The sequence below is a fragment of the Protobothrops mucrosquamatus genome, unplaced genomic scaffold (assembly GCF_001527695.2).
Source record: "Protobothrops mucrosquamatus isolate PMUCROS unplaced genomic scaffold, P.Mucros_1.0 scaffold65, whole genome shotgun sequence".
Classification (NCBI taxonomy): Eukaryota; Metazoa; Chordata; class Lepidosauria; order Squamata; family Viperidae; genus Protobothrops; species Protobothrops mucrosquamatus.
The window spans coordinates 351,522-368,567 of NW_015386443.1; the positions used below are offsets into that span (position 1 = coordinate 351,522).

At 34.3% G+C, this 17,046-nt stretch overlaps 1 protein-coding gene across 1 annotated transcript; it reads left to right on the top strand.

Moving 5' to 3' along the window:
• Positions 1–6,677: 6,677 nt before the first annotated feature.
• LOC107284059 (bile acid receptor-like) lies at positions 6,678–14,355 on the top strand. Its single transcript, XM_015812064.1, has 10 exons — positions 6,678–6,768; positions 7,740–8,102; positions 9,019–9,159; positions 9,380–9,507; positions 9,591–9,695; positions 10,113–10,212; positions 12,092–12,220; positions 12,420–12,524; positions 13,463–13,576; positions 14,117–14,355. The coding sequence occupies exons 1-10, from the start codon at positions 6,678–6,680 to the stop codon at positions 14,353–14,355; spliced, it is 1,515 nt and encodes a 504-aa protein (XP_015667550.1).
• Positions 14,356–17,046: the final 2,691 nt, after the last annotated feature.

The window sequence follows — 17,046 nt, forward strand, 5'->3', positions numbered from 1 at the left end:
AGACATTATTGATGACATATTGATCAATTCTTCATATTTCTGTTGTCATTATGAAGCTTTAATGCTAAAGCAACAAAAAACTTAAACTCTGTTAGAAATAATCAAAGTTGTCTATGTAAAATTAAATGTTTACATGATGGCAACAGTTACAGTTATTTTTGTACATCACGGTCTGAAGAAAGAGTTAGGACAGGTTCCAAATCAAGATTTGAATCTTTTGCCCAAATCTGATGGTTTTGCAACCTTAGTTTTTTCTTCCCAGGAAATAAGTACACTACAGAAATGCAGGAAGACTTTCAGCTCAAATTCCTAAAATTCTCTCTGGTCAAGAAATTTCCCTTTTGACACTACTGTCAAAATATTTACGATAGATGTTAATGTACTATCAGTTCAAACATTCTGAAATACTCCCTGGGGGGTCCCCTGTGAGGCCTATGCTCTACATTGTGCAATAAAGCAAGCATTACATTTTTATTGCCATTTATAATAGTTAACAGCTGCACAGTATCTTTGCAAAAAATTAAATATTTTTTGTCATGAAATTTTTAGTAACATTCATTACTATTGAATGCTAAAATATTAAGACTAGTGTAGAATAAACAGTCCTTTTATTTGACTTCCTTTGTATGAAAATGAATGGATCCTGCTATTTAACCTGTAAGAGACTTTATTTTGTAAGCTTCCTACATGAATATGTCCAATTGCACCCTATACCCTTATCACAACTATATCCATCTTTACTTAAAGCAAATTTAAAGCCATTGTTTTGTGAACCCTACTTACAAATGCAGAAATGCCAATAAGTGTTTCCTTTGATGGCAAAGCAAGAGATAACTTTTCACAATTTTCCCTGTCCCGGTTTAGTTCCCTGTATCAGCTTTGCTACCCGACTCTAGTATTGATTTCTGGGACTTATATTACAGGAGAATAACGGGTGGAGTAGGAAGAGAGACTCTGTGGTACTTGTTCTCCTCATGCATGAAATCTCTCCATTTAGCCACTAGGTTTAGTGGTAGCTTTAATTGCCTTTAAATCAAAATCAAAAGTAAATCTTTCATGGACTCCTCAGAAACAATGGAGGAAAGTTAGATATAAATTTATTAAGAAGATTATGCAGAATGGAAATATTACTTGGAAAATCAATTTCCAAAGAAAAGCTATTTTGGCTTGGGCAGCAGGAAGTGTCAGGTATCCAGTTCCTTGCCTGTGTGATGAATATGGTTCACAGAGCAACAATCAAGAATTATACAGGCTATATAATTACATGGATCTAATGGTCCCATGTACGACAGCTAGATACATGCAGAAAGAAAAGCCCCTGACAGGCAGTTTGTACAGTAAGTAGTACTGTCTGAGGGAATTCTTCATAAACATTAGATAACTTCTCTCCGTTAAGACAGTGCTATGGTGCCTTGCAATTTGCTTTCTTTCAAGGTGTTTTTCAAGATGACAATTGGGGAATTTTCTTTCTCCTTTCCTAGCTTTTTTTGTACCCTTTCACTTCTCCTTCCTATTCTTTCCCCTACTCCTTTCAGGGCTTGAAACCATGATGGTAGAAAAAGAAGTAGGGGAAAAGATGAACCTTCCCGGTCAACCATCCCATGGTCCATGAGAGTTGGATGACACAGATAATAACCCAGTGCTATTTACTAGGAAATTGTTTATCTCTTGGGACGTGATCCATTGGGTTGAGTATATGGAAGTTGCCCAATACTGTAAAGTAGACTGTTAGAGTGATGTATGGGGTAGGCAATGGCTTTGGTAAAGGACCTGTCCTATTTTCCTCTATCAATTCCATGGATCAGAATTTGACAGAAGGTTAAAGCCAGGAGTTGAACAATCTATCAAAACTCACCTCCTGTCTCAGATTAAGCCCACCAACAGAGACAGCAACAGGGCAATGTTTTTTTTTCTACTGGCAGGAAATCAACAATTTGCTTTGATTTGTTTTACATTAAATTTGAAAGAGGAGCACCACTCACTGGCTTGTTATTCGTCAAGATTAGAGCTCAGCTGTTGTAATAGAGTACATTATTGTAGTATACTTTTATGCTGTTTCATGGACCAGAGGAATCTATTTTAAAATAGTTGTTAACTGATACAATGTCAATTATGCCAACTACTCAAATTGCCATTACAAACACAGCATAAATTTGTTAACTGGCAAAATATTGATCTAAAATTCAGTATTTTGAAGGCTGTCCCTGCTACTTACTGCAAAGTATTTGGATTGTGGAAGAATTACAAAGTAGCTCCTTACTTTCCACCCATCCATTCTACTTCCAGATATTCAGAAAAAGGATGCTTATATTTACTTCAATTTTGCCACAAATGCATAGACAAGATTGGTAATTAAACACAAACTTAAAAACAATGGACAGCTATGGTTTACAATTACACACCAAACCAATCAATCTCAATCAATCTCTTTCTCTTCTGGCACAGCTATTAGATGTATTTGTAAACTTGCTTCTGTTTTAAATTAACAACCATTTATTACTATATATAAACCCAGAACTGTGATTATTTTTAATTAGGGATTCAAATTTAAGACATAAAGTAGAATTAAAAAATTCTCTAAAAACCAACAACATAGTCATCTTCCAGATAGTCTCATCTTCTAGATAGTCTCCATTTGAAACACTGTGCACTTATTCCATCATTTCAGCCTGTCATAAATGATATTTTGATTTTTAAAAATGGAACTGCTAGTGAAAAATAAAAAAAAGTTCCTATATAAAATTCCTTGTTTTAGGCAGGCCAAATCCAAAGTAAAAATTTGTTAAAAAGACAATTTGTCCAAGTCTGTATGTAATACATCCCAGAAAGTTTGTTGATAATGGAAACAAGATTCTGGGCTTCTTTTTAAGGTCACAATGAAGCAAGACAAAAAATTTCTTTGTCCCCCGTCTACTTCTCATTTTTTTTTTCCTTTTAGTCTGAAAAATAAAAGTGGCCTTTGAGTAATTTTTCAAAAAATATATGGGCCCATGAAAATAAATTGAGCTAGGACAGTGATGGCGAACCTTTTAGAGACCGCCACAGATCACCCAGGCAGCCCAGCAGCGCCATGGCAGCCATACCCTCCGTCCATGCCCTGCAGCAGCATCTGCGTGCAATGGGGCGCAAGGGCGGAGTTTTGTCCCCGCTGCCCAGCTACCATGTCGTTGGCTCCGCTGCTTCGTGTGGGCCGCTCCCAGGGGCAACTCTCCTCCGGGGGGGCTGCTGGTGAGGAGGGAGCCGTGGGAGGAGACGGGGCTGGGGAGACGGTGTGTGTGCCTACAGAGAGGGCTCCGAGTGCTCCCTCTGGCACCCGTGTCATAGGTTTGCCATCACTGAGCTAGGATAAAACCTAAATTTGATTCAACTTATACATAATTAAAAATCTAATTACATTAACTATGGCTAATCTGATTAATTTCTGCGTATTTATGTATTTTCCTCCAGTCACACTAAAAGTATAATTTATGGCAACTATTGGAGAGCCTTTGGCGTTTGCACTGAAGGTGGTGATCACATCTAATCTCTGAGCTGCAAGCCATGAATCCTATATTAGAATCTTATGGAGAAAAGAATTGATCGTTTTGAAGCAACAATTATACTATTTGAACATCAGCTAGTTTCTTCCTCCTTTCTATTTGTTTCTTTACCTTATCCATTTTGTTTGATGGAAAAGAAAACTTCTGGAAACTCAAAAAACCTGATATTTTGTTAATCTTCAATCGAATCTTTGAAAAAACATAGCAAAAGTAACAGCATTTTACTGTACCTTAAAAGACAAATTAAAATACGATTCTGTGATCCAAACAATAAAAATATACCAGCATTCATCTCCTTTCTTCATAGCATATAGCCTCTCCTGATTTAAGCTTGTGAAGTTGTTCTTACTATTACCTAACTGACTCTTTTTTCAGATTTTTTTCTCAGTTATTCCCAACTTTTTTATTACTCTCTGTCCTTTGGGCCTTTTATCTATTAATTTTCCTAGGATAAAATTTCCTAGTTTTTCAGTTTATTCCTCTAATTTCCATCAAATATATAAGTCTTCCTTTCTTACAAAAGTCAGACTATAGACATCTAGAATTACTTGAGCAGTTATACCAAAATATATTATTTTGTGCAGCCACATTAATTTAGCAAATTAGAGTAACATAAGTCTTCCTTATAGGTGCTGCAAGCTTTTCTGGACAGGGATGTCCAAACATAGTAATCAATACTCTGTTAATGCCAAATTCAACTGCTGCAATTTTGTGTGGCTTTGCCCTTGAAGACAATTTGAAATCTGGTTCTGGTATGTGCCAATGAGTCTACTTTCTGGAACATTTTAGAGCAAGGCTTTTCAACCTTTTCACCCATTGTACCACTTTTAGGATATGGCAACATCCAAGTACCACCAGTCGCCTAGCAAGGTGTCAAAAACTTAATGACCAAAAAAAAAAAAGGAAAAAAGTGATAAAGTACAGGTAGTCCTCAACTTACAACAGTTCGCTTAGTGACTGTTCGAAGTTACAATGGCACTGAAAAAAGTGCCCCCCAAGCCACAGCCGAGCAAGACACCTGCCTGCCTGCCTGGCCGCACTCTTCCTCCTGTCTGAGGTTTTCATTGTTGTGAGCGTTTCTGTTGAGGATTGGCAGCGGGGGTGGGGTGGGGGGGTGTTTGGTTTTTATTCCACCCGTCTGCTGGGTGGTTGCAGCAGGTTTTGTTCACTTCACAAGACCCTGGGACATTGTGACCGTCATAAATATGAATCAGTTGCCAAGCATCTGAATGTAAATCACAAGACCCTGGAGATGCTGCAACATTCCAGCTGATCGACGCTTCTTCTGGGCTCAGCAGAAGCACCAGGATCAGCACTGAGCTCCAGCTGGAGCCTGGTGCTGATCCTGGTGCTTCCGCTGAGCTCTGACAGCCCTGCAGCTCCAGCCGTCTCTCGCTCAGGCTTGTGTGGTACTGCCACCAGTTCAGCTCATTCCCCTCCCCCACTACCATTTTTCTAGGATGGTCGTATACCACCTGCCAGGTGCCAATGTACCACAGGTGGTACCCGTACCACTGGTTGAAAAGCCCTGTTTTAGAGGTCCTAAAATGTCTGTTGCTGTATGTATAATGATTATAGTTGCTTCAAGCTTTTAAAGTATTATTTATTTGTATTTTACGTTAGTATTTTATTCTATGTATCTTTTGAACTGTAACCAACTATGAAATATTTTTGATAGTGGTCAAATTATAATATTTTAATAAAAAGAACTAGTAAGCAAATAAAGAATTATATGCTACATTTAAAATCTTACCCTCTATTTCCTTACAAACAACAGAGTTGATATACTGACACAAAACAACCCATTTTCTTTAATTTCAGATCCTAATTTGGTCAGTTGAAATCTAACATTGAAGAGCTTAATGATTAGTTGAATAAATAATACAAAGAATAAAATCCAAACTTTTGCTGTAATTATTTTTTAAGATGTAGCAGCTATTATTTTGCATTACATGATATAGTAAGTTTCAAATTGTTTAGAACTTAGTAGAGAACTTTGGATAGCAATTTGAGAATTAACTTTATTTGAACAGAGAGAATCTGCTGTGCTGCCAGGAAATCTAATTTTCTACTTCTCAGTCCTTCTCAAAATTGCAAATTATTTTCAAGTTCTTATCTTTTATAAGTCTTTCTTTTATATTCTGTATATATAATTAGCATGTTTCTTTCTTTCAGGCTTTATGGTGATTTTTTTCTAAGTATAGGAATGTTAACCAGGATATTTTCTTAACTTCCAAATTAAACTTATGTTGGCCTTTTCCATTTCCTGTGGCAGTTTTAAAAATTATTGTGACCAGGGTGTTTAATTTTCTCTCTTTTTCTTTCTCTCTGGTAGCTAATATCAGGCATCTAAAGATTGGATAACATCACCAGAATGGGAGGAGGTAGAATTGTTTATCTGTTACCACTGTCGTGGGTGGTCTGTTGTTTTTGGTTTTTTTTAAGGAAACTAGGCACATTACGCTATAAAATATCAATTCCATTCGAGACCCTTATGACCCATGTCAGTATTAGTAAGTTTATTACCAAATTTTAGCAGCAGAATTTCTGGGATAGAGGTTTCCAAGAATCATAAAATACCAAACCCTTAATCATAAAATACCAAACCTATAAGCATGACTTGAGAAGGGAATTTATTAGAAAGGGATTGTTTAGAAAGAGGTCTTCTTGAAGAACAAGAATAAGTTATTATACATAACTTATATTTCCAACATACCTGGTTTAACCTTTTACAGGCAATATGTAACAAAACAACATGCTATGTTTGCTGTATGCTCACTTTGCAATGAAATGATGTTCTCATAGTTCATCTACACACACACAAAATTTACACAGAACAGTTTTCAATGGAGGCCTGATAAAGATTTTAATCAAATGTATTTGGTTGACTAAATTATACTTTAGAGCCCCAAAGATGCTTTTTCACAAGGCAACTGGACTTTCTTGTTTTCCTTTAGAGCCCTTCAAAGGATTGCTTTTTCCATTTCTTCTTTTCAGCATATTTTATCTCTATAAATTGCTTTAGAAAGCTTTCATTTTTGCAGCAAACGTTGGCTCTTGAACTTTAAAATAATTAAATGCAATCCTTTTCCTCAGGTCTGATTTTTTTTTTTGAAAGGACAATTATATCCATATTGAATGAAGCAGTGGGAACTGGAACAGAGCATGGCAAATACCTTTGTAACAGTATCTGATGGATACTGCCTTAGTGAGCCAATACAGTATTATGGTGAGTAAAAAAGAGAAATTACCAATAAAATATGTGTGTTAGTAAAAACAAGAATTTCTGCAATTGTTAAATACATGTTCTGGGTCATATAAGAAGAATATTGAAAGGTTATTTGGGATGCCATTTTAGATTTGAGGGAGTCAAAAATAAATTCCCCCTCCCTCCCAATACACATTCAATTCAAAGAAAGATTCAAAGATCATGAAGGTTCTTCAGATGATGAATTCAGTGAATATTTTAAGGCATTAATTCTTCTTAAAATCTTTTTATGAATGTCATTTTTTGTACTTAAAAATGCTGCATTATCCTCCAGATGTTTAGTCAATATCAATATCAAGGTCCTTCCTGGATTATATTCTTTAAATCACTGGGGACTGAATCTCCTTCAAGTATAGGACACTTTAAACAGAAGATTCTCTTCCCATAGCCCTTCAATAGAACAGTGTTCCTGGGAAAATTGATTACACAACCACAAGAATGGTTACTAAGGGGCAAGTGTTTTAGAGTAAATATATTAATGGTTGTACTGTAAAATTCAGCTTACTTTAATTAAAAAAAAATAAAGATGAATTCTTCAGAAAAGGATGTATTGTTTACAGTAGTTTCTAAAAGCACATTGCAAATCTGAAAATAATTCTAGCAATATGCTTAATTTCCAGTTTGTCATTATAAAATGAAATTTCATTCATTCAGTTTCTTCCTTTTTTTTTTAAACTTTCCTCTTGGAATGTGTTTTCTATATTGTTAACTTCAGCTGTTAGAGTCATTGGATACAAGATGGGTGGCAAATAAATTTGATAATAAATAAATAAATAAATAAACTTATGTTTTCACTGCTCATATGTAACTCCGATTCGGAGGTTGTTTTTTTTAATCAAATAGCAAAATTTTAATTAGGTATAGAAATATTACAATAGTTTACAATTAAACATGTCAAATTCTAAATTGTGATTTTTTTCAAAATAAACCAGATGTCTTACCAGACCATATCAGTTATCCAGTGCAAGACCTTGATTTCCAAGCTGCTCCTTACTGCCAATATTCAACTGTTCAGTTCCCTCCAGTATTACAGACACCATCTCCACAGACTCATTACAATTCATATAGTTTGGACTCTCAGTTCAGTGATGGCCAATACATCATCAATAATTGTGAATTCAATAAACCCACCTGCATGGGTGCCCATCATGAAGGGGCAGGATACTTTGGACAGAAACGACCTAGGCTTAATCATTCTGCCTTACGAATAAAAGGGCAAGAAGAGCTCTGTGTAGTCTGTGGAGACAAGGCTTCAGGATATCATTACAATGCGCTCACCTGTGAAGGCTGTAAAGGTAATAAGAAAATAATATTGTATCTTAAGTGGGACTGGCATATGAAAGGCTTAAGAATGTGGTACCAAATATTTATTATTCAAAATATTGGAGATGAGTTAAGAAGATAATGGCAGAAATTGGTGCTGGAATTGTAAATATGTTATAGGAAGTAAATTATGTTCTGTTCAATTGGAAATGACATAATTGGTGAAAGTAGAAGCCTTTATACAGTTTAATGGTATTAGAGCTGCAGGAGTAAAAAATCAAAAACAGGAATTTGGCGGCTATTCAGAAAATAAATGAGCATACTGAAGATAAATAAACATTAATCTGGAGGTTTCTGATATTTCCCCCTTGATACAATCTTCAGCAATCTGGTCCCTGCCAGTTGTGCTGATCAGGCTTAGTACCGACATGCAAGTGTTCAAATTTACATCACCTTTGAAGTTCAATAAGCAAATTTTCTTACTGAACTTCAAGGGGTGGTGGTGAACATTTGTATTGAGAGGGAAATATCAGATAATCTTCAGATTAAGTTTTTAATGAACATTCTCAGAAATTCAGCCTAATCTACTCATGTGGTGATGGTGAGGGGATAGGTAGGCCTTTCTAAGCTATTTAAAATCTAACTTGTTATAAATCATTGTAAGCTATATAGCATAATTGTAAATAATTACCTTAATGACAATATTATCATATCTTACTTATAATATCCATGTAATTCAAAAGTAAGACCCCTTGAGTTCAATGGAACTCATTTGCTTCTAAGAAATTATGTTTTAGATTTGTAAAAAAAGTGTTATCTTATTTGTTGACATGCTATTTTTTTGCAATATATTACCTTAGTATATTGAACACTACAAATTAAAGTACAGTAAGTTGATGATGTATAGTTTCTTTATTATTTGTCATAATCTGAAATAATTGTTGCAAGGATTTTTTCGACGGAGCATCACCAAAAATGCAATATACAGATGCAAGAGTGGAGGTCATTGTGAAATGGATATGTATATGAGGAGGAAGTGTCAGGAATGTCGCCTAAAAAAATGTAAAGCTGTGGGAATGCTGGCTGAATGTGAGTGCCAAAATTACTTTTCTCTTGTTTCTGATGTGCTACTTAGGAACATTTCTGATAAGTTGTATATCATGGAATAGAATAAATTAATCAAATGCAGTAATTGTTAATACAATTTCAATTTATGTGGTTTACAAAAGTGCCACATATTTTACAACTTAACTTAAATATCAACATAGTTCTTAAATATGCTTATGAATTTTGGTACAAAATCTTATAGGTTTGCTAACTGAAGTCCAATGTAAATCAAAACGACTTAGAAAAAAAAGTAGTTTCCTTTGCAACATCAAAATGGAAGACGAGGGAATGGACAGCAAGCACGTATCTTCTACAACCAAACCTTTAAAAGTAGAGTCATATTTCATATTTTTATTATTGAATTTAATTATAGTATTTGGCATTGAAGTAAAGCCTACCTTTTTTTTTTAAAGGTCCAGGAGAGAATGGAATTTACTCCTGCAGAACATGAACTCATTGATCATATATTGGCTGTTCACCAAAAATGCACAATTCCAATGGAGGAAGCAAAAAAGTTTGTATGTGCTTATAAATTAATATTACCAAAGATTTTTTTTGAGAAGGGCATGATAGCTCAGCAGTTAAAGACTCTGAGCTCGTCAGCTGGCAAGCTGACAGCCTGGGTTTGAGACCCAACCACCAAGCAATGGGGTGAGCTCGGGTTATTTGCCCCAGCTCTTGCCCACCAAGCAATTTGAAGGCATGGAAATGCAAGAAAATAAATAGATACAACTTCAGTGGGAAAGTAAAGGTAACAGTGTTCCAAGCCCCTCAGCCATATGACCATGGAAATGTCTTTTGACAATGCTGGCTCCCTCGATTAAGGAATGGAGATGAGCACTGCCCTTTAGAGTTGGACTTTACCTTTATTTTTTGAGAAATATGGTATTCCAAATTTAAATGGCATATAGGCTCATTTTAAATATTTTAATTAGTTACAGGAAAGTACTAATCCTGAAGAGAATTTTCTACGTCTTTCGGAAACAGCAATGGTTCATGTGCAGATCCTAGTAGATTTTACAAAAAGACTCCCAGGTAATACTTTTTAATACAGCATTTTACAAACTAATTCTGATTAATCTATTTAGCTGACTCAAAATATGTACTAACTTTGGGTATATTACTTTATACCAATTTAATATCTATGGCCCCAGTGGCAGCACTTGGATAACTGGATTTGGAAGGAGAGAAATTACCAAAACGTCCTAGAGCACAGTGGCAAACTACTTACTTCATGCACATTTGTTTTATTTGAAAAAAATATGTTTTCTGCCTGCATAAACAATTTGCATCAAAAATCTGAAAACATGTAAAGACTTTTTTCCAAATCAACTTGAACATCTTCTTATCCAAACTCTTTTCTGCCCATGTGTTTACCATCGTGTTCTGTATTCATTCTAGCTATTTGTCCTGTCTTCCATTTATTTTTGTTCCTGTAAATAGCCACTACTATTACTATGGAATTAAAATGCCCATCTACATCTTGGCCATTAGATCTTAAATTTTCACTGATACCATGCATCTACTCTAGTGGCATTGATAGGGCATTCAAAAAAGTCGAGATAATGCTTATGGCAGTGTAATCAAGGCCTCATCTCTTTATATATATATATATATATGCAGTATCAATGCATTTTAAAAAGCTTCAATTGTGCTGCTGTCTTGACTTTTCAACACTTCTTCTGGACACTACTGCTCTATTGCAAGAATAAGTTTGGACCCAACTGAAAGTACCATTAATTGATCTAATTAGCATTCCTCATTTTTTTTGATATTTATGGATTATGCTTTTTATAATTATTGACCCAGGATATATTGCAAAACAATATTTGTGGTCAAAGATATTTGATGGGGCCCAAAGTAGACAAAGATATCAAAATCAGTTTAAATATGTGCCATCCCTATCCATTTCAATGAGCCTGGCCAACTTTAACTTATTGCTGAATCTGGATGTTCTTCTGGTGCTTTGATCATGGCAGTGATACTGTTTACTTTTCCACTTTCTACAAATCAGTAGCCCCTGGCATATTCATAAACTTCTTAAGTATTTGGAATTCCTTTCAACTCTACATTTAAATTTTATGTAGTACCGTGTTGCCCCAAAAATAAGACCTGGTCATATTTTTTTTTTGCCTCCAAAAGAGGCAAGTCTTATTTTCAGGGGATGTCTTATTTTTTTTCCTCAATACCTGCCTGGCCTTGCAGCGGCGGCACCAGCAGCCCCATCCAGCAGGAGCCCGCATCGCTGTTGGGCCACTTCTGCGGCTGGAACCTTCATCTGCTTATAAATAGAGTGCTTGGAGACAGAGCGAATTGCTTGGGTTGTAAGCCTCCCATTTGTAAGCCCACCTCAAAAATCAGGCTAGGGCTTATTTTTGAGGTGGGTCTTATTTTTGGGAAAACACGGTAGCTACAGTATAAAATTACATAGGCAACTTGCCATTTTACATTTTCGCAATGCACAATAATTTTTAAAATATTTGAAATATCTGCAATGATCCTATTTAGATTGTCACAGCATTCAGTATCAGAGCTTCTAAGATTACTACAGCCCTGGATGCTTCCTATTGGCTAAGAGGGACTTAGAAGTAATTTCTATTCTTTTTTCCTTCTTCAAATCACAAGTGAAGAATATTGCTGGGCTCTGGAAAGTTCATGGACACCCCCCCCTTTATCTCTCCAACATAGAACTTTTATGATGGGAAAGCAGAACATTTCCAGCAACAATTTTCATATCTGAGGCTGTAAAAACTTAAGAGATGGAAACTAAAAAAATCCTTAAGATATCTTTCCAGACCACAGAATTACAGTCTTCAAATCTGATTCATTTTTTTAAATAAAAAACTTTTTTCAGAAAAGGTAAGTAAATGGTAAATAATCCTTAAGTGTAAATTTACCTTTTTTTATACTATAGGATTTGAAAGCTTAGCCAATGATGATCAGATTGCACTATTAAAAGGTTCTACAATTGAAGCCATGTTTTTACGCTCAGCACAATTATACAATGAACAAGGGATTGAATATCAGATACCATTTAATGAAAGTAAGTTTTAATAATAGCATTTTTATTTTATGTATATAATAAAGTGACCCAATGCTTGCTATAAAGCTTGTCCCATCAGTGCCCTTTCTTTTGAATAACCCTTTCCTCTAACATTGTATTAAGCAATATTTTTGTAATCCAACTTATTCTGTTAAAATATTTTAAAAAGAATATTTGGTTATTTTGTTCTTTACTGTAGATCATATAAAATTTTCTGATCATACTCTTTGTGGCCAAAATAAAAGTGCTTATCCCACAGAAATGTCTCATACAGAAGAAAGTCCAACATCTACTAGTACAACAGGTAACTGGGCCTTGTGATATATTTAATAAATGACTAAATAATTATTTAATTTAAATATATCTAGTTTCAGAAAAGTAACAAAAATATCTTGAAAATTCTTCTAATGAATTTTTAATAGTGAAGTATCTATCTCCCTGTCATGTTTTTGATTTCATCCAATTCGCTATTTGGATTTAGTATTTTGATACCACCATGTACATTTTTACTTTTTTGAACCCTGGAATCATCTTTGGCCACTTCAATCTTTATTTGCCTTTTTTCTAGTGCCTATTTTACTTTGTAAAATGTTTCCTTTTTATTTCACACCCTTGTTTCTCACATAGTTCATCACTCCAATTGTTAATATGTTCCATGATCTACTCTTTTTTACTGACGAAATTATCGTTATACAATTAATAAACTATTTAATATTTTTCTTGTTCTTATCATTATACAATTAATAAACTATTTAGTAGTTTTTTTCTTGTTCTTCCCATGATAGTGGATGAGGGGACAGTATGGCTGTTATTATTTTATGTTCATATAACTTTGAAGAACCTCCATTACTTTTTCTCAAGTTTAACTTTGGAATATTTTTCTTCTTATTCACTATCTGGAGAACCCATTGTGTTTTACATTTTTAAAAATAGTTTGCTTCTTCATTTTTCATTTAAGCTTTTTATTTAAGTTTTAAAAGTCTTACCTTTTGCCTTTTTTCTCTCAATATACTAATTTTCCCTGATTAATTGATCCACCATTCTGATTCCTCTAACACAATTCTTTCTTATACCCATTGTGTCTACTACCACCATTAACTTATTTAAAATGCCAACAAACTTCCTCACAAAAATGTTTCTGAATGAATTTTACCCATTTATATTTAATCCAATATTTGTTTTAAAAATGAATCAATGATATATTATTTAGTTATCATCTGATATTTTCTGTTGTTTTTATAGGTATAACTGAGGAGTTTATCACTGCATTATTTTATTTCTACAGAAGCATGGGAGAACTTAATGTGACTGCAACAGAATATGCCTTACTTGTTGCAACTACTGTGTATTTTTCAGGTAATTTTAGCAATTACTTAAAACAAAGTTCAAATTTTAAGAATGAGAACAGAAGTTTTATTTTTCCCTTTTACGACTACTATAGTTTTTCCATATTTTAATACACATTTGATAAGATTTCTTCCAAATTAAGTATTTATTTTTTTAAAGGTACAATACCATATTATCTCTATTCTGCTGAAATTAGCAGAAACATTAGTGTAAAAACCTGAATGGGCCTAAGAGATTTCTGGGAAATCTATAGCCAATAGCACAAGAATATATGCAGTAGTATTCTCATACAAAACATGATTTCTACCAAAGAATCCAATACTGTCTTCTGGTAGCTGTCTTCTGATATTGCCTGGTAGCTGGCATTCTGTCATAAAGATAGACAAGCTGATTTTTGGGTTTAGCTGCTCTGTAATTTTGAAATATCTTAACCATAGTTCAAGTGTTTATTATTTTACACAAAATAGTAATACAAAATAATACATAAGTTATTTATTTTACAGAAAATCATATGTATTTTTATGTAAAAATCATGTTCATATTTTTCAGATCGTCCACTCCTAAAAAACAAACAACATGTAGAAAAACTCCAGGAACCTTTTTTAGGAATTCTGTACAAATATTCAAAAATCTATCATCCTGAAGAACCGCAACATTTTGCCCGCCTCATAGGGCGGCTCACTGAACTCAGAACACTTAATCATAACCACTCAGAAGTACTAGTAACTTGGAGAACAAGAGATCCTAAGCTGACGTCTTTACTTTGTGAAATGTGGGACTTGCACTGAAAAATTGCTAATTATATGAATTGTTACAAGGAAGTTTTTCTCAAACATGTTGTTCCTTAATTCTTACACTTTTATTTTAAGAAATCATTTATGTTAAATGGCTTATAGTTCATAAATCTGTTATGATGACTATTCAAAATATTAGCTTGTATTGTGAAAGCACCCACATACGTTTTTGGATAAGCAAAAATATTAAAATGTGTATGATTTATTGACAGTGTTATTGCCATATCTGAAGGATATATGTAAAAAAACTGTTTAAACTGTTAGTTGTCATAATGCATTCAGTTCTTTATATGAGCCATTCAGACCTCTAGTAACAGGTGGGTGGATTTTCCATATGGATATAGATTGGCCCTTAATTTAGTACTTACATTATTCTATTTCATGAAATAAATAAAATGTGGTTATAGATAGAATGTTTTATACTGTAGTCCACGTATACATGGACACTGCAAATGTATTGACCTTGCAAATATTACAATCTGTAAGTTATCTGAATACACTGCATAAATGTTGACTAAATTTTCCATTTTATATATATGCATGTCCCCAAACCATGTCATTCACATCCATTATAATTAATCTTATTTGCCAAAGTGAATATTTATAATAATTAAATATTAACATTTATTAACATTATTTCACCTCTGTGTGAAGTCATGTTGTAGATGGACCATTTTAGAAGTATATTTTATAACTGAAATGCCAACTTTTGTGTATTCCACTGAAAGTTTAAATACAACTTCATTTCAATACAACTAAGATTTCCAGTGAATTTGAAAAGGATACTGTATATAAAATTTTAAAAAAATTATTGAGTTGAACTTAACTCCTGGAGACTATTGTGGACTACAATATTTCTTTCTCAGCAGTAAATGGAAGTGTCTTGTCACTACATTCCTTTGGGATTTGTTTTCAGTTACTGCATTCTTCTGGGATGTTATTTTCACTGGGGCTTTTCTGGTCTCCCATCCAAGAACTAAGCAGGTTCCATCCTGCTTAGGCTTTATTAACATCAGTCATGTTTGGCTAGACACTGCCATCTGTGTGGATTTTATATTGGAGGGTAATTCTGACTAGTATTAATGATTTATATTAATAGTGTGATTAATTTTTCCCTAACTTTTCATTTTATATAATTACTCAATTGAAGTTTCCTGATAATTTCTATTATTGTAACTTTGAATATATCTTAAAATTTTGCTGTTTTATATTGGAGATATATTTGCATGTAAGAATTATTATTCATATTTAAAATATTGTGTAAATGACATCTGAATATAAATCTAATATTTTTAATTTTGTTTAGTGCAATATTTTTCAGGTATATATTTAAGTCTAATAAATGCACTATCGGTCTGATTTTCTGCAGCAAATGAATTGATTTTATATGCTTAATTGGGTCAGAAATCTTTATTTCTAAAATACATTGTACACGTTTAAAATAGTAGTCCTCTAATTTAAAGTGTATTATTTCAAAATCTGGAAGAAATAAAACAGACCAAGGGCAGAACATTTTGTAATACTACTTTCACAAGTAGTACTGTAGCACAGAAAACTGCTGCTGGATGGTACTTTGAGGTTCCGTTAGTCCCCAGTTGAAATTTTTGCGAATAAATACCACCTAATTACTCTTTTTGTTGGTAGAAAAAAACATTCACGGCACGTCTTCATTATCTTGTCTGATTTGGCTGCGCGCAGATTCTCTAATGCTTCCCAATTCGGCGTCAATGAAATCGGCTTGCTCCGTTTCTAGATGCAAGTGGTGGCGAGACTTTAATTTCTTTACACCATTTGCGAATGTTGAGTAGCCTTACTCATCTGAAAGGTAGTTAATCCTGACTAGCTATCGGCGGCTTTTCAGAACTGAATTCGGGACGGCCATCTGTTTGCGAAGCCACAGTTCTTTCTTCTGTCTAACGTATTTCCCCCCAGTTCTTATCACAATATTGAGTCCAATTCGCTACATCGCTTTCAGTTTAGTTTTTGTGAAGACTTCGGGTTGTCTTCATCAACAAAACCGGGGCCAACTGTTCCGAAAGGTTCGCGGGAGGATAATACACCTACGAAGCGGCTAAATGATCTTCTGATTAACGAGATACCGATCATTCTTTATCTTTAGGCAGACGCCCCGCCCCCTTCTCTCCCCCCTGAATTAATTTCAAGCAAAAGGCGTTAAACCGTAGATCTGCGGCTCGCGCTTTTGCACACGGCTCTGGATCGATTTATTTCCCGCCTTTTTCTTCTTGATTTGCTTCAGTGCTTGGGTCGTTCCGCTCGATGCTGCTGTTTGAGGTAATAATCCATTCACGCAAGGCTGTATTTCCATCTCCCTTTCTCAGCGCCTCGCAACCTCCGTTGGTCACTTGTCTTAACGTGTGATGTATTCGAGTAACATTTTATCGTGGCTGAGAACGGGATCCTATACCCGTGATCTTTATGCATGATTTTAGAGTATTTTTTAGAGCTTTTCGGTTATAGATGTTATTGCATTATACAAGAAATGTTTAACAATAAAAATATTTGATCGCTATTGTAACTTGAATATGCCAATTAATAGCGAAATGCATAAACTATCAAGTTAAACTTGATATTAGTAATGTACTATTTGGCATTTGCATTCATTGTCCTTGGAATGTAAAATGTACATTTGGTTTCATCAATAATGTTGACAAATGACACACTGTC

Coding starts and splice junctions, on each gene's coding strand:
- LOC107284059 (XM_015812064.1), top strand. CDS start 6,678: ATGAAGCAGTGGGAACTGGAACAGAGCATGGCAAATACCTTTGTAACA. Junction 6,769..7,739: donor TGAGCCAATACAGTATTATG/GTGAGTAAAAAA, acceptor AAAATAAACCAG/ATGTCTTACCAGACCATATC. Junction 9,508..9,590: donor CTACAACCAAACCTTTAAAA/GTAGAGTCATAT, acceptor TTTTTTTTAAAG/GTCCAGGAGAGAATGGAATT.